Here is a 27,102-nt window from a genome sequence, read left to right on the forward strand (position 1 = left end):
AATCTGCGGCGGCGGCGGACATTGCGCGCACCGGGAACCTTTGCGCATCGCCGGGCGAACTTGTAGCCTTCAGCCGCTGCTTCTGCGCGACCGGGAGGGAGATAGAAAAACCAGTTTGCCCGCAGCCTTCGGGAAGTCTGGGATATAATTCCCCCACAGAGACCAGTTCCTCCGGCGACCCGGCGGCGTGCGCATCGCTGGGTGTTTTATGCGCATCGGCTGTTTTTCAGTTATTTGAATTGTCCCCTGCAGGATGTTCTGAGCGGTGACGGTTCAGAGAGAGGCTGCTGTCGTCTGGGAGGGAGGGTGGGGAGGGGGGGCTCTCCACTGCGCAGACGGTGCGTCTCCGCGCTGCGCACCGATCCCGCCGCGTCCTCCTCCTCCTCCGCCACAACAACACACACACAGCACGGGAGGGAGTGAGAGAGGGGAGGGGAGGAAGAGGGAGGGAGGTAAGAGAGGTGAGGAGGAGGAGGAAGAAGGAGAAGGAGAAGAAGAACAAGGTCCCGGTGAAGAATTCTGGAAATATACGGCGTGAAAATGACGATGTCCGTCCCGGAGAGGAAATCAGGATCGGAGGGGAAGGAGGAGGAGAGCGAGGATGAGAGCGAGATCCTGGAGGAGAGCCCGTGCGGCCGCTGGCAGAAGCGCAAGGAGCAGGTTGGTGCTCTGTGTGTGTCTGTCTGTGTGTGTGTGTGTTGTGTGTCTGTGTGTGTGTCCTGGTCAGGGAATCCATCCACCAAGCCTCCTGCTCTGGACATCCTCTCGTTACGCAATGTGTGATCCCGGTGTTGTGCTGCATCCTGACCCCAGAGACCTGAGTGTGTGTTGATCCGTCAGCAGGTTAATGGTGACACGAGTGAACGTTGAAGATCCAGTTTCCTGTTCCGCTTGTTGACATTGAATCTGGGAGTTGAATCTTAAATCAGGACTGTAACTCACTGTGTGATTGTGTGTGTGTGACTCAATTTATAATTGCCAATTAGTCAATTTGTTAGAATACACTGAATTGGCAACTAATTAAACAATCAATCAGGTTATCAGAGTGACTTTTCAACTTAAAAGGCCAAAACCGATTAGTTTTTGCTTCTGTAAATTGAATGTTTAGCTTCATGTTTTGGAAAAAGGTTGAAAAAATGATTACTTTAATGATTAATGGAGGATCAAGATAGTTGTACTTGTAATTTTCTGTTAATCAATCGATCAATAGTTTCAGCTTTAGATTCATAAGCTATAGCACAAAATAATCTGTACAGCATTTGACCCCTTCCTCTGACTGTTGCATCATCTTTGACCAATGAGACCAACCAAAGCTTAGTGACGTATACAGCGATATATAGAGCGATATATAGAGCGATATATAGTGACCTATAGAGTTATGTGTAGAGCCACATATCGAGCGACCTTTAGAGCGACATGCAGAGTGACATATAGTGATGTATAGAACGACATATAGTGACGTGTAGAGTGATGTATACAGCCAAATATAGATTGACATAAAGTGACATATAGAGCAACGTATAGAGCAACGCATAGAGCGACGTGTGGTGATGTATAGTGACATAATGATGAAGCTCTATAGTGGCTCCAGCCTGTGGAAAATGAAACTGGTTCTTCTGGTTTGAACCAACTCCAAACCAGCCCCTGCACCAGGTTTCGCTCGCTCAAAATGTTTTGTGTGTGTGTGTGTGTGTGTGTGTGTGTGTGTGTGTGTGTGTGTGTGTGTGTGTGTGTGTGTGTGTGTGTGTGTGTGTGTGTGTGTGTGTGTGTGTGTGTGTGTGTCAGCATGAGTCCAACACCTTCCTCTTTCCCTGTGATGATGGTCAGCAGTAGTTGGACTGCTCAGACAACACATGAGCGACAGGACAGAAAATAACCCAGTGGCCTCGTTGGCAACTTCCTCTCCCATAAATAATCCTGTTTGTTTGATGTCGGCATCAGACATTGAAACAGCAGCTCAGCGTCTGGGACATTCGCAGCTGGTTGATACGACGGAAACTTGCCTGATTTCCCTCCGCTTGTTTGCCCAAGCTCCCAAAACGTTCGGTTGTTATCAGGCAGAAGAAACACACGCTGAAAAGTCTCAGTGTTGTGAGGGTGGGGGTGTCGCCTCCACTAACGGCTCCAGATAAGGTGGAGAGGAGTGAAGTTGAAGGTTATCTATCGCAGACACACACACACACACACACACACACACACACACACACACACACACACACACACACAGTCACCACCCCACCCTGGTGTTTTTCCACCCATTGATTATCTATCAGTTCGATTTCTGAGCTACAACTGTCACATGTCGACGCCCCCCCCCCATCCGGACCCCCTACCACCGCCACACACACACACACACCCACCCACCCACCCACACACACACACACACCCACACACACACACACACACACACACACCACTGAGAGCATCAGTCATTAAGGGCTGGTCGCTATGGTCAGAAAATCTATGTCAGAATATTAATAGCAATTATTTTCTTATCACAGTAAAAGTGGCAAAACTACATTTCTGTTATTATTCTGAGAATTGAAGTCACGATCAAACCTCTTTAAATAGCTTTTAATTCAGTCTGATTTTGTCTCATGATTCTGTTCTAGTCAATCGTTATTTGATTTATTTCCTTTTTACCAAATCATCAGCGTCTTTCACTTTGTTTTTCCTCTGCACAGCTTTTGATTCTATCTTCTTCTCCTTTTATATCCACACGTGATTTTAATGTGCTATATAATTAAATCTGACTTAACTTGACATGTACGAGAACCAGGAAGCAGCAGATGTCTTGTTTTCTCACTACATTTTTGTAGATTCATTTCATGTTGATTTATTTTTGATGCAGTTTGATATTATGATCATGACGTGAGGCCATTGAAAGTCACTGAATGAACATTTTAATTCCAACAGACAGACTTTGTGTCGACTCTCACCAGTTCAAACTTAATCATAGTGAGATAATAAGTAGTATAATGCCTCTTTCACTTCGTGCTCACCTTGACATAACTCACCTGGTGTTTGTGCAAATTCAACCTTGAACCTTTTTTTTTTTTTATATAAATGATGGAAAACATTTGACAGGCAAATGTGGAGGAATAACTTCCGCTCCAGCAGGTTGAACTAAAGCTGTGACATGTGTTGATGGTTGTGTGATCTCATACCGAATATAAATGGTTCTGTACGCTGATCAATCAAAGAACCTCGTTACTTTAAATCCAAACTTTCTGATGTGGACGTCTCTCTGCTGTAAACTCAGTCAGTAGGTGAAGGTTCAGAATGCACCCATATCTGTTATTGGGCTCGGCCATGAAAGTAAACACAGGCCTCGAGCACATGGTAAGCACATGGAGTTGTTGCCTCGGGTGTTTTCTCAGCGGTGGCACAGGCGGAGGAGGTTTCAGATTCTGAAACTGTATGAATGTGCTGCCTTTTCAAAGTGGAGTTTATCCCTCTTGACTCCACACACTGAGCATTGATTTTTCTTGGGGACTCCACAGGCTGGATTGGAAATAAAAGCTGTGTGAGTGGTAGCGTGACAACTGTGGGTGACGGCTGTTCCAAGCTCTCTGGTTCCAGAGAAATTACTACAAACTAAAAATTTGTTGCACAAAAAGCCTCTGGTCATTTTGTTAAGATGATTACATGGAAATCTGCACGTCAGCAGCAGCAGCATGATTTTACATGTCATCATGTGTTTCCCACTGTGACGCCAGTCGGGACATTTTGCAATGAGTGACTCAAAATATTTTTGTTGAGGCACGAATTGCAAAATGACAAAAAGAATTAAATTGCATAATAAGAAATCTATCAAATCTTTCTGTAGAGAAATAATTCACAAAATGTGTAGGGATCAGATGTTAGATGCTCTAAAGCTGAAGAGGTTTTCGAACACTGAGGCGAGATGTGAGCCAAAGATCTGATGCTTTCAAAACTGTCATTCCTGCAATTTGCAATAGTATTTTCACGAGTGCTAACAAAGTCAGATCTAACTGTTTTATTTAACCTTCCAGATTTGCAATGTTTCAGAAACAGGCCTTTTCTTCGGACTAAATTGCAAACAGGGACTGCTAATAGGTAATTTGGTCTATTTTTAAAGGTGCCCATTTCCCAAAATGTCAACAAATTTAGGCTAAACTGGAAATCAGTGCAGTAGTTTTCACATGTTCCTGCTCAAAGGTATAACTGGGGCTCAAGTTGCAGCCCAGCGAGCTAACTGGACGTCCACAGCACCGGGTTTTGAAAGAGTTTCTAAAGAGTGATTATCTTACGGAGCAGGGGGAGCCAGGTTCAACCTGACCCGTTTTATTACAGTCCAGCTTGGACAGAAGATTATCACCGGCCCCCCTGTGATGTCGACCTCCTGAAGCGAATCCACACCCATCCCCGGGTCTGTGGTGCACCAGAGCTGCTCGTTCCATTAATCGCTGCACCTTCTATTTCCAGGATCTGTCTCCATCTGCTCACAGGGAGGATGAAAACGAGGCAGGGCTGCGTTCGTTCCTCAGGGTGTAAATTCACAGATGAGCGCGTGGGGTTGAATGTGATGGGCAGATGCTGTTTTCTGCATATGCATGTTAACCAATATCCCACGCATGTGCCGGTGTTCACATGCATTTGTCTGGACGCTGCCACACTCCCAACGACACGGCCAGATGATCCAGGGGTTTGCAGCGGAAACCAGAACAAATGGCTTCAATATTCAGCTTCGTTCTGGATTCATTTCGAGCAATTTTGTGTAAATTTGAGCTCATTTCCCTTCTGACTGACCCTTCGCCTTTGTCTTTAACCCTAACCCTTAACCAAGCTGCAGCGCTAGTTTGCAATTCAGTGCCATCGACCACAAAAGCCCCTTTCCCAGCGGGAAAAAAACCCCATTCCCGGGGTCAAATGACTCTGACAATTGGCATTGATCGAAACGTGACATGAGGCTGAGCGCGGTAATTTGGCAAAATGGTGAGGTGAGAGAGCGCCTCTGTTTCTAATGTGTTTCTGATGTCGAACGTGACTCACCAGAGGGAAAAAACAGGAAGGTAAACTCCTCTACTGTTAATGGGAAAAGAGTCAATAGCCTCTTTTTAGTTTCTTTTAATCCCCATTTAAAGAAACCAGCGTCCCAGAGGTCTCAGAGAGCCAATCAGAAGTGAGCCTCAGAGTCCGAGAGAGGAAATAGACAGTTAAACTACATTGCGGTGACATGTGCAGTTCTTAAAACCACAAATATATCTTCTAATGTGTCAAAACTTCAAATAAAACACCAAGAAACTGTGACATATGAGGCATTTGAATAGATCACAGGCCAGTGACACGCGCTGGGATAATTTTTACGAGTCAAATCAAAGGCAGCGAAATGTCGTCACCTCACATTTGCCGTGATGCATGTGGAGCAATGAACCTTCAGCAGTTTTTGGACGTTCTCCATCGCCGAGCTTGTAAATACGAGTCATTAAACCCAGCAAGTGAATCCTCAGCAGAGAGCGTTGCCCCTCGTAAGCCCAAGTCAAGTCGTGGCTTGCAGTGAGCGCCTCCCGTCCTGAGGGGGGGCTCTGCCTAATGACACACTCCGTGTTAATCCAGCAGCGCAGGCATGCTCGCTGCAGGGTCGCTGGTTTGACAGCTGCCCTGTGAGGAATGACACCCACTCAGATTTCCCTGGAGGGGAGACAAGGAGCTGCTGGGCGCCATCTTTGACGCACCTGTTAAACGCTTGTTGCTCAGAGGTTAAGGGTTTATCAGGAATCACATCCACACCCTTTGATACCTAGAATACAAGAGTAATGATTTGGGTTTGAGGACGATGAGTTCATTGATTCGTGGTTGTTTTTAGCTGTGCTGGTGGCCTGGCTCCAGGGATGGCAGATTCACTCTGCGGCTGCTTTCCGACGTGCACTCAGAATGCGTGGACTCGGATATACCACTGAAATAATATGATATTTGATTGTTTCCAGGCCACAGAACCAGACGTCTCTGAGAGGAATGTGTCAGTTCATCCGTGTTATTGTTGCATAAAGGGTATTCCAGTTGAACGTGTTTCTCTGGTTGGGTATAGCGGGTCCTGGTTTTGTGAATGGGGTGATGACAATGCATTTACCTCCTCGTGTGTGATGACATACTGTACTTTACAGGTCGGGTGGGTTTGACTCAGCCTGCCTGACTGCACTAGAGACAGCGTGCGATTTTCATTCCGTGCATTTTACAGCAGTGGTCGTGACGTTTCACTGCACGGCTTTTCAGCCAGCGGGGGAGTTTCAACTGAAACTGCAAATTAATGGCGTCGCACGGTGTTGAACACAGGAAAAGCAGCATTTTATGTGTTACAAAAAATGTTAAATCCCAGAGCACCTGATAAACTGCTGCAGTAGCTGTGTAGGTGTACTTTACAAGGATTAGGGCCCCCCCCCAGGTTGGAAACCACAGAGTTAAATTACTGTTTGTTATGGTGAATTGCTGCCAATGGAGAACGTTGTCCACCACCTACTTATATGAGTCAAGTAAAGTATGTGCATGCTAAGTTGTTTTTTGCTTCTGCAGGACTGACAATAAAACCTGACATAGTTTTTTCACCAATAACTGAATGTAGCTGAGTGTTTGGACAGTTGAAAATAAAAGAAAATCCACACAAACAATGGGTCTGATATACTGGGAAAGGTCTTAGTGTCAGATCCACAGTGACACATCCTCACAGGCTTTCCTGACCCTTTAAAACCTGCATTTCTTTTTGGCCTCAGAATATTTTAAAGTTGTGATTTGCTGTTCGGGGGGGGGGGGGGGTCATGTGATCTCTAGGAGGTCCTGTCACCTGGTTGTGAAATGTGAGCCGCCCTGTCAGCGAGGCCTCTGGGGGTCATCAGATCCGGCGGGGTGTGCGGAGCGGTGGCTGTCAGCGTTTTCCACTCCAGCTGTGTGAAATGGATCCTCTGCCAGCCGCGGCCAGGGAAGCTGGCATGAAAAGGAATCCTCTAGGAATGGCTGATATGTCTGCAGGCTTTTCACAGAGCTGCCAGAGTAGCTCACATCACATGACATCAAAGTCCTGAGGAGCTACTCCAGCCGGACTGTGTTTTAAATTACTGTTTCAATTCAGACGTATTTGTAGAAGAAACTTTCTTTTTGCCTCGTTGAATTCATGAGTAGAGAGGCCTGTGGCGTTATTCACACTGAAACTGGAGTTTTAACAGTTGCAGCTGGATTTTCTTTTCTTTAATTCAGGCTGAAACTCTTTCCTTATTACCTCTGTCAAGGAGTTTTGTTTTTGCCCCCTGTCCGTTTGTTTTTTGGCCAAAATTACTGAAAGGATTTCGACAAAACTTAGTGGAAGTAGGGAACATGGGCCCCGAAATAACTCATTGGGATTTGGCGCAGATCAGGACAAAGGAGCAGCTCCAGGGTTATACTTGTTACTTTCTTTAACTCTTGGGCCTTCAAGGAAGTTTGCACTCTACTGCCGATATACCAGTCAGAGAGAAATATACCCTCTGTAGAAATAATCAGGGTGTAGCTTCATCGGGTAGTGAGCAGCATTTCCAAAGAATTGCTGGAAACTGTGGAATCTGTAATTAGGTTTAGAGAAAAGCTCAAAATGAAGTGAGGGGCCATCTCGAAGTCTGTAGCTTACATGTTTCTACAAGGCCAAGGAATCATGTTTTTCCTAAATAAACCCAGCTTTGTTAACCAGCTTCCTCTAATCTCACACCCACTTTAGGTTTCTGAAGGGCAACAATAACCAGATTAGTAAAAAGATGAAGGACATCAGGATTATTTCTGTCAAACCCAGAGCACAAGGACCCAGACAAGGTGCAGCAGGCACATTTAAAAATGCTAAAAATGACATATTAAAGACGAATCGTGATGGAAGCTCCTCCTTCCATCCTTCCACCAAGTTTCAAAACATTTACTTCAGCATGTTTTTTGTGCGACCGTCAAACAGCAATGAAAACAAGACATCCGTGGTAAAAGTAATAAAAATAAATAACGACCTCTTGCTTTGGAACACGATGCATGAAAGTGGAGACGTTTTAAATTCAGAGCTCTGCAGATTAAGTCTTAAGTGACTTTGACACACACACACACACACACACACACACACACACACACACACACACACACACACACACACACACACACACACACACACGGTTTCAGTTTATAATAATAGTCTCAGGCAAAGTTTATTTCCTGTCATGTGTCGTAATGTGGAGCCTGTTTATAAATGTGTTTGTCTACTGAGTCCTGAGTGAAATCCCATAATATCCTTTTAAAAGAGCTGCTATCAGAGTGCAGAGGAGATAAAAACCCTTAAAGACACAGCGATCCTGGTGATGTTATTGCTGTTGGAGTGTTTTCACGGCTCCCTCTGCTTTAAGGCAAAGGTCACACAGCTGCCCTGCTGTTCTACAGGACCTTACTTCAAAGAATGTGTGTGAATATGAGCCTTAAAGAATGTTACACAAACCCCGCTGAGTCAGACGGGCGGCAAAAGGTTGTGTAACACCTCTTTACACACAACTACTCCCTTAGATAATAGTAGTAATTTTACTTGTGGAGCATTTTAATTGCAGTAAGCGCCTGAGAAATTCAAAACATAATCAACATGAAACCGATATTGATTTATAACTTCAACTCCTCCATGTCAGCGGATGGGACGTTTGCCAAATTAAACAAAATAAACGTCAAAATAGTTTTTCCTCAAAGATGGTGTCTGGCATTATAGGTTTAGTTCTTATCACACTGATGTGGAATGCTCCTAAATGACTTTTTCCAGGTTTTTGTGACATGAAGGTCATTTTGGAAATTTGGCCTGAAGTTTTTTAAGTTTAAAGTTTGAAGCCGGATTGATGAGGATTTTAATAAGTGACTCTACTTTTGATGAGCTCCTGCAGTGACATGAGTCCAAACAATATATATTTGCCCTGATAGGTTTTTGGTCACACGTGCTTTATGCCCTCAAATGGAGCTTTCTTCACTTTGTTGACTCTCTGATATGAAATCTGCTCTTTCTGGGTGTTGACTCATTCCTGTGCACTTCAACATCAAAAGCTTGTATCTAGACCTGTGAAACCAGATATGGATTTCTGTGTGTCTATGTCAACTTTGCACATAAAAAAGGACTTGAGTCGTCTGGAGAAACAGAACACACAGATTTAAATATTTTAGTAGGAACTGGAAAGAGCGACACATTTATTTACGTCAAGATGTATTTGGACATTAAGATAAATCATAAATGAGTGAATGTGGTGTGTGGTTGCAGCTGCCCTTATTTTTAACTCTATGACTTTATTTTTAAATCTAGATTTTGTTGTGTTTTACCACATCCACTGTACTGATATCTCTATTTCTGTCTTTTGTTCTTTTTCTTTGGGACTTGTCGCCTCCTTCTTCATAATCAGTAACTGTAGGAAAACTGGAAGTTTCCACCCCCTGAAAACAAGATGTGGCCGTCACACTTCAGGTGAAACAAATATGTATAAATAAAAATATTCATATCAAATATGAGCCAAACTATCAAGCTTCTCAGTCTAGTGTTGTTACCTCATGTCCCTGCAACCTTTCCCCTCCTGCAGAAATCACATCTAACCTGTGAGCCCCCCCCCCCGCTCCCTCATAAGTCCACTGCCGTCCCCTGGCAGATGAAACCCTAATTTGCATTCAGAATTTGAATGTGTCTGCATTGTTTATGCAGCTCAGGACGCTGAAAGTAAAACAGGAGCCACAGTTAAATTAGAATTGGATCCGAGCGTCCCAGCAACCATCAATCTGGGAGATGGCTGCTGAATTAAACATGGAGCCACCCCCCACCCTGTGTTGGGCACTGAGGTTCAGGCCTGTGCCGCTGTGAGGACACAGAGGTCAGGTCCTCTCTTCATTTAGATGTAGTGTACGTGTAGTTTTTATAGACAGATACTATATAATATTAATATAGTCAAATAATAGTGTTTATTTAAAAGAAATAGATAAATACACACGTGAAAAAAGTATAATAATTTCACAATTTTTCAATCATGTCCAGTCTGATATTATAAATTGTGTTCGCTGTTTGCTATTTGAGGTTGAGGGTTAAAGCTTGTTCCCCTTATTCTCTGTCAGGCTGCTTAGGTTTTATCATGTTGAGTTTAAGAGTTGATTCATCTCATCCCAATGTCTGTCTCCACTTTTCTGTCCCAGGTCTTGACAGAGTCTTGTCTTTACAAAAGCAGAATGAGGGATTTAGACTTATTCGAATGGCTGAGAGGACGCTGTTAGAATTCAGCTTTTATCATACGTGACGAGAGAATAAGTTAAACATGATTCTTCTAACTTCTTTATCGAATTTGGCTCAACTTTGGTGCACATCCAAATCGGTGTCATCAGGCAATCAAACATGTGTGAGCACATATTCCTGAAAAGGTCACTTTGTAATCCTGCCTACTGTTTACTCCGCGATAGTTAAGATGCCAGGGCTGTAAAACACTATCTCATGGGTATTATAAATAGCCGTGTGGTGTTTTGGCTCCTGCAGCCTTTACTCCGGACGTCCTGGTTTTCAGTGTGAACTCGTGCAGCGCCTGTCCCAAACCTGCCTGTTTGTAAATGGGCTGTTTGTTCGGCCTGTGGTGATGCTGGTTGTAGTTATCGGACAGATACGTGCTTAAAACTAGAGTAATCATAACACGTTTTTTAGCGCTTGTGATGTCTTGTGCAGAAAACTCTGGACAGGTAGCGTTACATAACAGTAAGTGGAGGGATTAACAGAAAATCCATGCATGTCTGCCAACAGGCTTTTTGTTTGAGCAGCTCAGGTTGACTCTCACTTTCTCTCTGCTTAATCCCACTGGAGGATAAACAGGATGAACACCACTATCCTCTGCTCTCGTTCATATCTGCCTCTCTGTCCACATGGGGCCTTCTTAACAAGCTACCATCCAGCCGCTTGACTAATTGTGGACTATAAACACACCAATCCCTGGGCTGTAAACACATTCCCACTCTCCTCACGCAAGTTGTTCCTCCTGCTTGTTGTTTTCTTACTTTAACCTTTCAGTCGTGAGCTTGTGTTCGTCCCAGAATGCACAGGGACACGGCTCCTGTGTACTCAATCCAAGCTTGTACCTCTTCCTGGTTGACTGCGGTGGTCAATACTCGAAGAAAAGCAACTTTGCACCGTTTGCCAAGCCTTTTGAGTCTTTCCCCTGAGTCTTTCCCCTGAGTCACCTCTTTGGCTGGAAAGCTGTACTGCAGTAACCTCCGCCTGGGTTGCAGCAGGAGGGGGGGGGGAGGGGGTGCGGTCGCTGGAGCTCGCATAACATATTGCTCTTCCTCTCTGGGTTTGTAGTAGCAATGAAGCAAGCAGTGTGTGCGGATTTACAAGGAGTTGGGTAATCCAGTGGGCAGAAAGTGCCCCGCTTTATGGAGAACTTTAACACTCAGGCGCACTCTGCCAGACCTCGTAAAGCTCCTGCAGGAACACACACTTTTTTTTAAAAACAAGTGGGAAAGGGGCCAGTTTCAGGTTGGAGCAAACACACACACGTCTTTTTAGAAACACTGCGTCTATTCCAAGACTGTTGGCGAGAAAAATTACCAGTTGCAAAACACTCCGTCCCTGTTTGGTAAAACTTCTCTCTCTCGGTCTTTGATGTGTGAGCGAGTTTGTGAGTGAAACCAAGTTATTATAATACAAATGGATCTTTGAGGCCGAGTCCCAAGGTCCAGACCTCGGCGCTGAAACCCTGCAAACTTTAATTAACGCCATCGAGTGCCTCAACGCAGGAAGGTGCCAAATTCTCAAAGAGGATTGAATCAGCACTTTTGAAATTACAGGCAACTCTGTGGCCAGTTAAAGTGCATGGCTCCAATAAAATGTGGATTTCCAAAAGAACAGAGGGTTCTTTCTCACTTTCTGATTATGTAAATCAATATGTTGTTTGACAAAAACTGATGAAGTCACACAAAGTATAAAGACGGGCAGTTTTTGTATGATTTTCCCTGTCGTACTTTTTCAACATGAAGAAATGTGGGAAAAATTAGCTGTAAACTCATTTATATGACTGTTATTTGATGAAATGCATTAATGATGGTTTTATTATCACATCTATCTCCACGTGGTTCTAAAGTTGCTCAATGTAAACACACTTTTGATTTTACAGCCTCAAACTTTGCTCTGTGCTCCCGTCACTGGCGTTTCCGACTGTAACAGGCGGCTTTTTTCCACAAATAATTGTCTAAAGTAAACCTTGTACGCAACTAGAGCTCAGCACTAAACAGTGAACAGATAAAGTGAACAGATAAAGTTAGCAAATATCTGGTGAACACAGAGTGGGGGGTTAAGGTTTAGCTATAAAGGAGCAAGATATTTTCCGGGTGGAGGAGACCAAATCCAGAGCCAAAATGATAGTTGATTTATTTCTACCTCCACCAAGGTTAACGCCTTATTTTACCATGTTAAAGAAAGTGGAAAAAATTGACTGAATCCGCCCGTTTATGCAGATTTGTGCAGAAATTTCATGGAGTAAAAGAACTTGTTATACAGATAATGGTCATTACTGTTATTTGTTTGATATTTATTATCTATAAAGTTTATTTTATGAAGTAAGAACTACAATATTCGCCTCTGAAGTGTACTGTAGTGGAGTAGAAGTATAAAGTTCTATAACAAGTACTCGAGCAGAGTAAAGACAACTGAAAACGTGAATAATGCAGCTGCTTCCCCCACAGACTTTGCATAAAGGCCTCAAAAAACATATCTTGCTGTTTAAACCCGGAGACATAATTGATATTTTTTTGTTAGAGTTGTTTTACCTGAGAGAAGCGATTGTGAAACATCTGTTAGTGTTTTTCATTGAGAAGATTCTTATCGTGTGAATGTGACCTGAACTGGGTCGATGCCAAGCAGCTGTAACATCAGTCGGTGTCTCGGAGAAGGAAGCTGGGAGAAAAGAGCTGTTGATGATTCACACAGATTTTCTACAATTATGACTCAGCATGCGAGCTGCGAATCGGCCTGTGCAAGGTTATGAAAGGACGTCGGCCAGAAGTAATTACTCTGCACTTTCATTTTCCTTCAGAAACTGGATTTCGTTGCTGCTGCAGAAGAGATGAGTCAGATAGAATCCTAACGCGAGGCCGCGTCAGTGTTTCACATCAATTCATTACTGTGGTTTTACGCCACAAACCGGATTCCTTTAAACACACATGGTAATTGTCAGGAATCTGTTTGCCATCAGCAGCTTCTCTCTGGTTTTAAAACAACGGGTGACTTTATAATTTAATTTACGGACTTACAGCATGCATCAGATATTGGTTTGAATCTATCAGGTTCCTGCAGCCGCTCGTCTCTGCAGGCGTCTGCTGCTGCACTGGACCCCCGTTTGATCCGAGGTCCATTTGCCTTATTGGAGACGACACACACAGCGGGTCGGCCTCGTTAACCTTGTGCTCCTCGCGGACGCAGAACAGAGAGGAGCGTCGTGGCCTCCCCACAGGAAATAAATAATTCCAACCCGTTATTTCAGGGCACAAATTAAATTTCGCTAAAACAAATGATTGTTTTATCCAATGAAGCCGGCGGTGAGTTGAGGATTAATGTGACATCAAGCGCAAATATTTGACGTAATTGAAATAATTCTCAGTGGAGGGTAATTTGTTCATTAAATATCTTAAAATATCAAATTATATTTGATGTTGATGCGACGTTAGGTTTGCGCCGATGATTTTTTCTTGAAAAATATTGTAGAATATATTGAAAATATTGACTATCAATTATTATATATATATGTATATCGTTTTTTAAATGGTTTCCACTATTGGCTCATACATATGTATTGCTATTGGTGAATATGTCAACCGATAAGTATATATATATATATATATATATATAAATATTTTTACAGAGGAGTTTTAAAATCTCTTGTGTGTGTGTTTATGTTTTATCAAACAAAAAAAAAAAGAAATCCATGTAAGAGTTTATAAAATTGTAAATTTTCCCTCGTGTATCTCTAAGTAACTGTGTAAAATCTACATGTATGTTACAAATATCTGGTAAAGAACTAAAATAGCTGATTTAGAGATTAATCACGATATCAGCAAACATTTTATACGTTTCATTAAAATCCGTTCAGTAGTTTCTCTGTAATCCTTCTGACAAACACACAAACGCACACGGGTGAAAATATATAAACGACTTTTCGCCTCCTGCAGCAGCCAACATAAATATTTGTGGAGCTGTGGTGTGTCGCCTGTAATTGTGACATTGTGATTTCCCCCCCCCCCCCCCCCCCCCCCCCCACGACCTTTGCATAACGTTCCCTTTCTACATTTTGTCCTTTAGAAATCAGCAAATCAAAAGAAAAACACAGATTAGATAAAAGACTGCAGGGCGGCCGGAACTCGTGGAGATTATTTGAGGAAAAAGCTGAGCGCAGCAAATCGTGTGGCGATAACGGAGCCAGACAGGGATTTATCTGAGTTTTAACCCGTCGCAGTGGAGGAGAGCCACGTGGGTCAGAGAGGCGTGATGAGGCCTTTTCTCTTCTCTCCGACCTGTCAGCTGACGATGAGTTGTGTCTCTCAGGCGAGAAGCTGGTTCACATTCTTATCAGATGGTGACTATACGACTCGTGCTCGTCATGTCAGCTCCCGACTGATACCGATCTCACTCGTGAATGAAAGAAAAACACAAGATAAACGCCTGTCATCGGCCTTATTGGATTTCTGTTGTGTACACATGCTTCTTGTCTCTGCATTGTATGAATCTTTCTTTCTACCTTTACCCCAAATGTTATAAATGTCAGTCAAGGTTTTTTTTATCTGTCCTCAGAGGTTGAGCAAACATTTTTGTAAACACACGCGTATGTACATATGCAGATAAAAATGACCTTGTGATTTTTTCTGTCCACATGAATGTTTGATTGGTGGAAATACGGGGACGTGGGTGTGTGAACAGTCACTGACTCCAGGTTTCAGAGGTTTGAATGTGTTGATGTTCATGGTTCACAGCAGATTGATTAACAGATTCAGAAAAGTGATGTTTTGATTAGTCATTTGATAGGAATTTAATATTTGCAGTTTTGATATCATTGAATTTTTTTGGTATTTTTGTATTTTCTGGACTTTTAGTCAGAAAAAAAACAAGCTGTTTGAAAATATGATGTTGGGGCTTTGGAACGTTTTTCATCTCATGGTGTTTTATGTTTTTAACGATTAAAACCACTTCCAAGAAAGATACTGAATTTGAGAAGCTAAAATCTTACAAACTCCTCTTCGTATTTTTGTGTAATTTATTGTAATACACAAAGAATAATTAAGCATATTTAGTATTTTAGCCAAATTTGTATTTTAGCTAAATATTCAATATTTCTGGGGGTGGGGGGGCATTTTTTAATTAATTTTAATATAATGTATTCCGAATATTTATATATTTATAAGTATTATTGGAAAAATATTATTATAGTTATATTTGTAATCATTTTTTAAATAATTATTCATGCATAGCTGTGAATATACTGTTATTCATAAAAAGATGTAATAACAGGCAACGTGCATTTTTGCTAATATATGTATTAATGAATTTAGAATATATTGTTAATTAAAAAGTAATGGTTTGCAAAACAAGGCTATATTCAACCTAGTTTTTGCAATACAGTTTTTATTTTGGCACCAGCCCAAACTTTTAAAAACAATATCTAGCAGAGTTTTTGCTCATAAATCACACGTCACTCACGACCTCTCCTTCTAGAGGAGGCAGAGAAAGTGAATGATTTATTAAAATAGCTGAATATACATGAATTGACGCAGACAAGTGCATGATGGGAAACTGCCTCTTGTCCTGTCTGACGTCAGAAAAAAGTTTAATTTAAAGGAATTGGGTTTTATAAGTCTTATGTAACGCTGCTCTTTAACGCTCCACATGCTCGTCACGTCCCGGTCAGGGCAGCCTCTTTCTTCTCCGATGCATTCGTGGCTTTTTCCGACTCTCTCCCGCCGGACTTATAAATCTGCAGCTTTGTCTCAGTGACAATGGCAGCGAGGACAGCGCGGTTACAGCCACACACTGAAACACAGACAAACACAAACCCAAAGACAAAGCATCTGCGAGGAAAAAGCATGTTTTTAATCTCTCACGAAGGCCTCACAATGCTCCTCATGTTCCAGAAATATTGATATCATGCAAAGCTTTTTAATTCAAAAAACGTCTGATACTTTTACAGCACAACAGGACGTTCATTTACTCTTTTCTGCTTCAGAGCTTCGTGAAACGAGCTGAAAAGGCTTCGCTGGTCTTTCGCTGTGTTTTGACTACGTTGTGTCCTGTTGCTGTTTGTTTTGCAGCCGCTCTCTCCGCTCTGCATCCATCTGCTCTGCTGAACCCGCCTCGCTCGGCCCGCATTCCTCTTTGCGGGGAGCTTTAACTGCTCCATGACAAAATGAACAAGTGAGACATGATGAGGGCTGATGTGTCTAATGTCCGCTCGCCAGCCTGCGTGACCCCTGCGCGTCCTTTGGAAGAGTTATGCTCTGGAGAGCCAGCGACCCTGGCAGCGCTTTAATTTAGATAATGTGGGATACGAAGGGCGTCGATCTGAGAAACGCTGCAGACGAGTTAACATGATTTCGTCTGCCGGTGAAAAATCTTTCACAGATATAATCTGTCGTCTGAATGAGGCCTAGACGTTTCCTGTCACCTGCTCTACGGCTGGTGCCATCGAGTTATGCCTTCACGCTGAGTGGACGCACACACATTATCCGAGACGCTGACCTTATTGTGTCCATGTGACATCCTGAGGCGAGGAGTGGGGGGTGTGGAGGCGGACAGTTCAGCAGCTCGTGGGGCTGGTGAAGGTCAGCAGACGGTCAGTGGCTCAGGGCCCTGACACCAGGAACAGGGAGAGTGGGAGTCAGGAATCTCGTCTTGTCTGGTTTAAACTCTGATGGGATTTGGTGTTTACTTGTATGTTTTATAGTGGGACGCTGCTTTGTGAAAGTTAAGAGGGTTGGAAAGAATAAATTGAATCATTCACTAATCATTCTCAGGTGTCAATCATGACGTTTCCACCCATTTTTACAGCATCAAATAACTAAATAAAACCAACATTGAGGAGAAAATTATTTGATGTGCACTTCGGCTTTTTAGTGTGGTTGATGTCCCATCCACTAACATGGAGGAGGCGGGGGGTTTATGACCTATAGTGCAGCCAGCAGCTTTGGCTTCACTTGTGGGAATCTGTCCTTTCGTCCATCTTTATTTACAGCAGCTATCAAATCAGATTTTTTGACGATTTCAGATGATCACTTGTATACCTCCTCCAAACTGTAAAAAAGATTTTTTACAGACGTATATCTGCAGCCTTACAAACAGATTTAGTAAACACACCAACACACAGTAAATCTGTCACTGCAGAACACCCTGTCTGTACTGAGGAGGCGGTTTCTTTCTCCTCTCGAACATCCTCACTGCAGAGTTAGACATGATTTTCCTCTTTTGCATTTTCCACAACACTCAAGTCCATCTCTTTGATCCTGCTCCTCTTTGATGCCGGTGAAATCTCTGAGAGACGCGGCGGCACAATGCGGACGAGAAAGACGCCTGCGCTCATTTACATACATTACACTCGCCCAGCAAGTCACACGGCATTACAGGCGCTTTACTTGGGTGGAGCCTTGTTTCCGTACCAGATCTAGTTATTAAATATTCATACTGTGCGGCGTATCCGCTCATCGTTAAGGTATGGGGTGTAGGACGAGGCTCTGACATGTAGGAGACAAAGCTCTTTGTTACTGTACAGCTCGGACCCACACACAGTCTCAGACAAAGACACGCTTTCATTTAAGATGCCTCGGCAGCAAGAGTCACACAGAAAGAGCTGCCATGCTGTAGTTTGTTCCTCTGTTGTAATCCCCCCCCCCCCGTCTGTTCTCCCTCTGGCTCACTCATCGAACCCTTTCGCTGATTTTCAGATAATTCTCCGGCCTCGGGCCAGAAGTAAAAGCAACCTCACCCTGAATCTCTGCATTTAAACTGTCACTGCAGACGGTCCAGCTATAGCTTCTGGAATCATCGTGCTGAGGAGGAGAGGATTTTAGCTTTTCGCCTGCATGGATCGATACCAGGAGCCAGCTCAGCTCAGAGAGCAGGGTGTGTCTATTAGCACAAAATAAACTGAGATCTGCTGGCTGGACAAAAAAAGTCTGACACAATACAACCCAGAGCTGCACAAACTGCATCCTCCTCCATAAAGATGAACTACTTTCGCTTTAAAAAAACTAAAACTGAACATTATAATATAATTTGAATTTGATTACTTTCAGGACTTTTGCATTAAACTGCTGAACATTAGATTTTTACCTGGGATTGAACTGGCAACTGAGTTTATGACAAGTCTAAAAGTAGTTTTCATGCATAAATATATCACAAAGCCTCTCTGATTAAAATGCAAATGAGTAAAATACACATATTGGCTCTGCCCTCATACATATATACATGAGTGCACTTATAAACAATAAGGTTGCACATTGAAGGGCTTGCCAAACAAATACTGTATATTTTAGTTTAATTTAAGTTTTTGCATCTCTCTGGGTATTTATTAGTTGTGATTTTTTTTAAATTTTTTATCCTTAACCCTTTTCACTCTCATTTTTGCAGTTCTGTTATTGTGACATTCTGTTATCTTTATATTCCACACTTCTGCTTTTCATGGCCAGATTTGTTCCCTTGTTATCTGCACGTGCTCTTGAGCCCCAGAAAGACCAGCAACGAGCAGCATTAGCTAAGACTGTAAACAATATATTAGTCATTAATATTCAGTTTGTCCATGGTGCTGTATCGTCATCAGATTACCTCTGAGTTGTATTTCTCCCCCACACGCTGAACATGAGGGAAATCTCAGACCACAACCACCAGGGTGTGAGTGAGGAGCGTACAGGAATAAACTGTGGTGAGGTAACAAGAGGCTGGTGTCAGATCCAGTTTAGCCCGGCTCAGATGCAGACTCAACAAACATCAGGACAGAAGTTGGTCTTGTTTTGACATGAACACACGATCCATAAAACCCTGTCCACACCCTAGAACCCACCTCCCCTCCAAAGGCCAATCAGGGAGCAGCATCCAGGGCGCTGTTTACGAGTCTCACGCTACCATGACCGAGCAGCAGACCCCTGGGAAGGAGACGCGGGGACAGGGGACGGAGTGTTTCTCAGCATGGAGGAGAAAATAAACAGCAGCCGAGCACCGAGCCATGTGGGAAACTGACATGAGTCGGCCCTGACAGCTTTCAAAGCGAAGGAATTCCTTCTGCTGTTGTTCTTTAATACCAGTAATCAGATTATCATCTTTGGTGGAGTGGGAGAGTGGAGGGATTATATGTCGTGTCGTCTCTGCTGCCCACCTCGTCTGTAAAGAAAACCCTGCAAGGAGCGTTAGTGTAGGCTGAGCCAAAAACAAACCAGAAAACATTTGGTGGAGCATTTCTTCCCCTTGCTGACTTCATGAAGACATCTGTGGTGTCTGAAAAGTCCGATTGTAGTATTCTATCAGCCCTTTGTGGTCGCTCCGATTTTCTCCTTGAATAAACAACCGTCCTCCTGTTGGTGCCGTTTGATGCAGTAAGACGTTTTTTTTTACCCGCAGAGGGTAAAGATGACGACGTCACAGAGCGCGGCACAAGTGGAGCTCTGTGGAACATATCAATGGTTAGCATTTAGCAGTAATAAGCAGTCATTGAGACGGAGCGAGGAGCCCAGATAATAGTTGTTCAGATGCTTCCCCCGTCATCGAGCTGCAGAGACACAGCTGACGTTTTTAAACCACAGACGATGATGATAACAGAGTAGAATAGTGTCAGGGGCTTGTTTTCTAAATGTATGTTTTTGAAGTGATTTCATTAAATGTCCATGAGTGGCGACTGCTTCCCTAAAAGTGAAGCCAAATCCTCTGGATCGCCCCCTGGTGGCCGGCTGCATTGCAGGTCATCAACCCCGCCTCCAATTCTCAAAGATGGTTTCGATCATTTTTAGCTACAGTTCTTATCACACTGATGTGGGTTCAAATATTTGTTTTTCAAGTTAGTTTGGTTTTAATTAGTTTTATTAGTGATGATATAAAAAGGGGTGAAATGTCGTGATTGACAGCTGTGACTGACTCACAATTGGTTGAAAGCATGTGTGGGCGGGACTTCATTACTGCAACTCCATGGACCCTATTCCTTTTTCATCTCTCTTTATTTTATCATTTGTTTTAACCCAATATCAAACTGTTCTCATTTTATCAAGTGCATCCATCCCTAACAAATAAACCATGAATAAATAAACAATAGTTTGTCTATCCACAAAACATTACGTTTACTAACTACTGTTCTATCACTTTGGGAAGCTGCAGTTATTCGATCCTATATTTGTTAAATGCTTATTAGCGAAGGACCTTGGACCCACTTCAGTCTCTTTACTGACTTCACCACCACTTCCGAGTTCAGGTCGACTCAGCTGAAGCAGCAATATCCTGTGATGAGCGGTCCTGAGCGCTTTGTTGCATAAGACGCTGCCTCATGCAGGGATGGAGCCCCGGGCGGTCTGCGTCTGCCAGATTAAAGACCCAGCCACTGCCTCTTCTCTGCTCCACTATTTTTTTTATTTTTGCAGTTCTTGAAGCGCCTGTGCCGCCACCTCCTCCATCTTGTGTCTCATCGCTCTAAATCCCTCATCCACAATCCCCTCACTGCTCCCTCTCCTTCTCCCACTAATCCATCTCTTCCCTCCTGACACAAGCTGCTGCTCACCCCCCTCCCCCCCACCCCTCATCGCTGCTCATTCTCATCTCGTACTGTACATGGCTGGCAGCACTGAACACATAACCCAACCGGAGTGAATTATCCTCCACACTGATTAGATCAACCTGAATTCGATGTGGTTGAAATACTCTACCTTATAAAGCACCCCCTGCCCCGAGAGGCCCCGAGTTACCAGTGTCAGATCTGCGTGAATGGATTATATGGAGCTTTTAGCAGATATTATCATCACAGCGGGGAGGGAGAGGATTTCCAGTCATTTCAGAACTGCCTTTTTTTGTTGAGTATTTTAGCGAGTGGCCGCTAATGCTCTGCTGCTTCACACCAACGTCTACTACGTGTTGTTTTGGGTCACCAGCACCTTCTCATGCTTTTGTATCGTATACATTCTCATTGGTTAGTCACTGGTCTATTATTGACCTGCGATGGCAGTGCCTGGCGTCGTGTCTGTTTTTTTCTTTATATAAATTTTGTATATTTAAAAGGCTTAAATGACTGTGTATGTAAAAGGCGTCAGTCGAAGTTGAAATATTGCTTCATGTCTGCAGGAGGTGTAAACAGGTGACTCAGGTTTATCTTTGAAGAAAAATGTGGATTTGCAATTTGAGATTTTGCAGCTGCCGTGTTTCCATTACGCTAAGTCCGATATCTGCTCCTTTCTGCCCCCTGCAGGTCAGCCAAGGTAATGTCCCCGGGGTGGAGAGTGCGTCCCTGGCCATGGACACAGAGGAGGGTGTGGAGGTGGTGTGGAACGAGGTGCTCTTCTCCGACAAGAAGGTCTTCAAAGCACAGGAGGTAGCATGGCTCTTTTTACCTAAAGTCAAAACACAATGTATTTACTTGAATTTGTTGCCTTTATTATTGTTTTACATTATGTATATGAAATGTTTTTTCCAGTATAATAAAGGTCAGTTTGTCTTTAGATATTAATTAAGTCCAGTCCTCTTTGTTTGGAGGCTCCAGCTGTAGCCATTTCCATATGTTGGCTCTGGCAGTGAAAGTAATTTTAAAGAGATATTCAAACTATCCCAAAAGCTTATCCAGGATTTTGCGCTGGTATAAAATAATAATGGAGCAATGAACTTCTATCACAAATATCAACTCTTTATCAGTCCCTTGCCAATATCGACAAAATTAAAATAACAGTAATAAAAAAGAGGAAATTAAAGGACAAAAATAGGAAACTAGTTGGACACATATTTATCACATTGCCTCCAGCTTTTGTTTATTCTCGTTGCATAATCTTCAAATTTAAATATTTAATTTGGGGTTCCGGGCCCCCTTTTGAGATCCCCTGATCACTGACCTGTTGAAGGAGCTTGTTGGGTCACTGAGGTAAAATGAAGACGTGTGAATAACTGAGAGCTTTGTTTTCCAGGAGAAGATCAAGGAGATGTTTGAGAACCTGATGCAGGTCGAACACCCGAACATCGTCAAGTTCCACAAGTACTGGCTGGACATGAAGGAGAGCCAGGCTCGGGTGAGAGGTCTACACACACACACACACACACACACACACACACACACACACACACACAGACACACACACATTCACACTACACACTGATCCTTGTTCTCCTCCTCCACAGGTTATATTCATCACAGAATACATGTCGTCAGGCAGCCTTAAGCAGTTCCTGAAGAAAACTAAGAAGAACCACAAGACCATGAATGTGAAGGTCAGTGTTTTCACTCTGGTCACACACTGTATCGGTCTTTGTGTTGCGTGGCGCTGCCGTCCAATCACTCTCCGTATTTCCTGCAGGATTAGAGGTTATGTAACTGGACGTCAGGGTGGCTCAGTCTGGCCCGACATTTATTGGATTTTTGCAATGTTGCAGGTTTGAAAACCAAAACCTATTTTATTATTCATCCAGCAAGTCGTTTTATCTCTTTGGTCGGTGCACATTTTTTCACTTAATAATTCAAAGCCCAGAATCATTGTTAAAAGTGCTTTACATAGGCCGGTGTGTAGCCTTATGTCCATTAAACCCTAAGAATGAAGGATCAATAATGTGCTGTAATGTATTAGAGTCAATGATATAAATGTTTTAGAAGGTTCTTGTTGCTTTATTTTAGGCCTGGAAGAGATGGTGCACTCAGATTCTCTCGGCTCTCAGGTACTGACTCACTTTATTATCCAGGATTCTAACATGAAACGTGTCTGTTATCTAACCTGAACATCAATACGATGTTTTGTCATTTCCTGTCAGTTATCTCCACTCCTGTGATCCACCAATAATCCATGGCAACCTGACGTGCGACACCATCTTCATCCAGCACAACGGCCTCATCAAGATCGGCTCAGGTCTGCTCCCAGCAGGGCTCTTTATGTTACTGCAGCGAGTTTATCTCAGACTGTGGCTCTCTGCATTCACCTCTTTAATCTCTGCAGTTTTACAAAACACTTAATTATGCTTAATCTTCTTTCCACAGTGTGGCACCGGCTATTTGTTAATGGTAAGAAATAGATTAATTTTGTTGTGGAATACGTGTACGTGTGTTTTCATTGGTGTCATATTTATATCTCACATTACCGTATCTAATCTAATCCATCTATGTCATCTGTCTTTTGTCTAACCAGTGTTTCCAGATGCCAGTGTTCACGGTAAAGGGAGGCAACATCGTGACGAGCAGAGGAATCTGCATTTCTTCCCTCCAGAATACGGAGGCAAGTGTAACAGAGTCGGTTTGTGTTTAGGTTTTAGCTGTAAAATCCATATTTATTCAATCATTGATGAAGAGTTTTGCCATTTTTGAATTTTTTAAGCATCTTGTGCAGCAAAACTGAAATAATTTGGAATTAAAACCACATTCAGTAGCTGTGTGAATTGTTTGACTGATCATATGTAATTGTGGGAGATAGTGAATCACTGGAAACACAGTACAAATGTCCACTTAACATTTAGAGTAACCCACACTAGTCATTTGGAGACATTTAATGGATGGTTTGCGTTGCCTTTTGAGAGACGGTTTTAGGACATTCAATTCCTAAATTCTTCACAGTTAAAGGGATTTTTTGGAGATTTCATTTATTCAAACTGAGGTTTTTCACTAGAGAAGTTGTTGTATGATGTAGAGCTTGTTTTGCTCTTTGAAGGAATTTGGCAACGTGGGATTTTTTACTTCTAACTGTGAAATGCAGTGACACAACTCGAAGAGCAAGGCCCAACAGTTCGCTTAAATTCAACCAAGCTGACCCAAATTTCACCAGATCTCATAGATAGTAGTGTTTCATCAAGATCCATGAATTATTCTTTCAGACACGTAACCTCCTCGGTGGAGATAACAACGATTACATTTTTATTTTGGCGAAACCTTTTCCTTGTCGTCTTTTCTATGATTCTCACCATCCCTCTCTTCCCTGCTTCTCCGTCTCCGATTCCAGCCGGCGAAGATGATTACGCCATAGACATTTTCTCCTTTGGCATCTGCGCTCTAGAGGTGAGAGAAACACATCGATGCTGTAAGATTCGCTCCTGTGTGTCTGTTCACGTGTGCGTTTGTGTTAACACAGATTGTTATTTTGCACCTCTAGATGGCAGTACTGGAGATCCAGGCTAACGGGGATACAGCTGTGTCCAAGGAGGCCATCGTCAATGCAGGTCAATCTCTGGAAGACCCTCTCATGAGAGTGAGTGTCCGAAATACCTCCTGTCCTAAATAGACACCAGTGCAACCGAGGAAAACACGGAGATTAAAACACACGACTCAGTTAACACTCGCCCACACACACCACCTTGCTTCTTGGTTTATTTCAAACCTCATGCAGGAAAACTGTGTCAGGTTCTGGTGAAACCTGTCGTCAGTGACGCTCAATAATCTGGCTCATGTTGTTGCATTGCACTCATGTAATGTGTTGGACTGGTTCTGTTGTTTGCTCCCTGCAGGAGTTCACACAGTCTTGTTTGCGTCACGAAGCCAAGCTCCGTCCCACAGCTCACGACCTTCTGTTCCACCGAGTCTTGTTCGAGGTCCACTCCCTCAAACTGCTCGCCGCCCACTGCCTCATCAATAACCAGTGTGAGTTTCTCACCTCCACAGGACCAGCTCGCCACACGGAAATCCCTTTGTTCCCTCGTTTCATGCAAACACAAACAAATTTAGACCTAATATTGACACACATTACATTACATGGAATTAGGTTTGTATGTCATAGGACCAAGAAGTCACATTGAGGTTTTTATTCACCTCTATTTACAGTTCAAGGTCTAAAATGGAGTTTAAAATGTACATTGTATTGTAATTTTTAACATGTTGGGATTTTTAGTCTAATCACAATGCGGACAAACTATTGCAGTTTTGCATGTGTCAGTAAAATTCATTAAATCAGTATAATTATTCTTAAACCTGTGTTGCATCCACAGACTTGCTCCCTGAGAACTGTGTGGAGGAGAAAACCAAGTCCTTCGACCCCAGTGCTGTCATGGCAGAGATTAAACACGAGGACAGACAGGGAGTTCAGCTCAAGTAAAATCAAATAACCATCTCATATCTTTGGCTTCCTGTGATTATCTCATGACAAATCATGACACAACCCTCACTGTGCTCTTTTCTGTGTTCTTCCTTATTTAATAGATATTCACACGTGTCTCCTTTGGAGCTTGATAAGTTTCTGGAGGATGTGAAGTGAGTGAAACCTCAGCATATGACTGGATTTGGACCTTTCACCCTACGACTGCAGCAGGTTTTAACATTTCTTCCTCTCCTCTCTTCAGGAATGGGATTTACCCGCTGATGAACTTCGCATCGTCCCGGCCTCATCCCGTCCCTCGAGCCCTGTCCTTGTCTCACGAGCAGGTCGAGACAGTGAAGACGCCGACTCCTGAACCTCAGGAGACAGAAACTAGAAAGGTCAACAACACAACCGTGATAGATGCACAGTCATACAGACACACGTCATACACGTCAAACAAGCTCTGTTCTACTTTCTGCAACTTTTACTTTTCCACATGGAAAAAAACCCTCTCATGTAGCCAGACTATCTCTAACAGGACCTGCATGTCTTTATTATTATTATAAATTATATGCCTGTTTATTATCAACCAAAACATGTAAGACCTTTTTTGCTGTGTCTCCATTTCACTGTTGTTTTTTCGTCTGTGACCTTTTTTCCTCTGTTGATGTTGCAGGTTGTTCAGATGCACTGTAATTTGGAGTCAAATGAAGAAGGGACCAAAACTCATGTGAGTCACGTAGGGTTACAGGACTTTGCCCGTTTGACAACACTTTCATTTGGGCTTTTTAATGATTAACAAGCACATTGATAATTTTCTTTTTATCGTTGTTGCAGCAGCTTTGTGTGGTGCAAGACTTTTTCTAGTTATAATAACCACAAATCGAGCCTGATTTAATTTGACCTTGTGATGTTTCCTCAGCTCTCGTTGTTTCTGAAGATGGATGATAAACTTCACAGGCAGCTCAGCTGTGACATCCTTCCAAGTGAGTGGATTTTCATTGTACCTAAAATGATACGGCTTGTGTTATTCTATACTTGTGTTATTGTAAAATATAATGTAAAGATCTAAACCAACAAAAAGTCTGTCTGTCTCTAAGTACCGCCTGACTTTTCCAGCCTTTCTTTGGTGTTCAGCTCCAAACCCACTGGTTCCTACTGAAGATTTAAATCTTTTGGAACTAGGTCATGAATATTCCAATTGTAAAAACGTTCTAGTATTTTTAATAACGCAGTATGATTGTGTATTTTTAGGCCAAAAAAATTAGTTTCTTGAGTTTCTTGAGGAATTATGTTGTTAGGTGTAGGTTCTGGTCTTTAAATGGGAATTGCTGATAATACAGAGAATATACACTCTACTTGAGTCGCACCCAGTGCATTCCTCCACCAACAGTCCCCTAATGAAAGCACATTTTAATTCACACATTCATATCAGTATCAGTTCCCTAAAAAATGTATCAAGATCCATGAATTATTCTCTTTGAAATCAAAATGAAATGTTGAAAAATGCCCACCCCCTGATTCAGATCTGCACCAAAGTTTAATGGGTTCTTACTTGACACATGCTTCATCCTTTCACCCAGTTTCATGGTAATCCGTCCAGTAGTTGCTGCATAATCCGGACTAAGAGGCAGACAGACAAACAAACAAAATCCAGACATAACCTCTTTGGCGGATTTAAACATCACCAGCTTTATCCCTTAAAAATCCATATTTTCTGCACAGACTGTCCATTTGTGGAGTCCAGAGTTTTGTAACTGAGGTATTTTATGTGAAACTTTCAGCTGACACCTCCAAAGACCTTGCCAGTGAACTTGTTCACTATGCCTTCATTAATGAGGTAAATATAAAAGCTTATTTACTTCTTGTTTCCTTCCTTTGTCTCTTAAATTA

General features: G+C 42.8%; 1 protein-coding gene across 1 annotated transcript in view; it reads left to right on the forward strand.

Moving 5' to 3' along the window:
• The first annotated feature begins 413 nt into the window (after positions 1–413).
• The window catches only part of LOC117753880 (nuclear receptor-binding protein 2-like), a 28,635-nt gene continuing 1,946 nt past the window's right edge, over positions 414–27,102 (forward strand). The window contains exons 1-17 of the mRNA XM_034572371.1: positions 414–660; positions 21,426–21,548; positions 22,132–22,233; positions 22,343–22,432; positions 22,833–22,873; positions 22,967–23,061; positions 23,190–23,213; positions 23,338–23,424; positions 24,142–24,197; positions 24,292–24,387; positions 24,644–24,776; positions 25,121–25,223; positions 25,332–25,382; positions 25,472–25,607; positions 25,886–25,939; positions 26,132–26,195; positions 26,994–27,049. Of these exons, the coding sequence (XP_034428262.1) occupies positions 541–660; positions 21,426–21,548; positions 22,132–22,233; positions 22,343–22,432; positions 22,833–22,873; positions 22,967–23,061; positions 23,190–23,213; positions 23,338–23,424; positions 24,142–24,197; positions 24,292–24,387; positions 24,644–24,776; positions 25,121–25,223; positions 25,332–25,382; positions 25,472–25,607; positions 25,886–25,939; positions 26,132–26,195; positions 26,994–27,049 (1,431 nt within the window). The 5' untranslated portion in view covers positions 414–540. The remainder of the gene's footprint in view (positions 661–21,425; positions 21,549–22,131; positions 22,234–22,342; positions 22,433–22,832; positions 22,874–22,966; positions 23,062–23,189; positions 23,214–23,337; positions 23,425–24,141; positions 24,198–24,291; positions 24,388–24,643; positions 24,777–25,120; positions 25,224–25,331; positions 25,383–25,471; positions 25,608–25,885; positions 25,940–26,131; positions 26,196–26,993; positions 27,050–27,102) is intronic.

Source organism: Hippoglossus hippoglossus, chromosome 20, assembly GCF_009819705.1.
Source record: "Hippoglossus hippoglossus isolate fHipHip1 chromosome 20, fHipHip1.pri, whole genome shotgun sequence".
Classification (NCBI taxonomy): domain Eukaryota; kingdom Metazoa; phylum Chordata; class Actinopteri; order Pleuronectiformes; family Pleuronectidae; genus Hippoglossus; species Hippoglossus hippoglossus.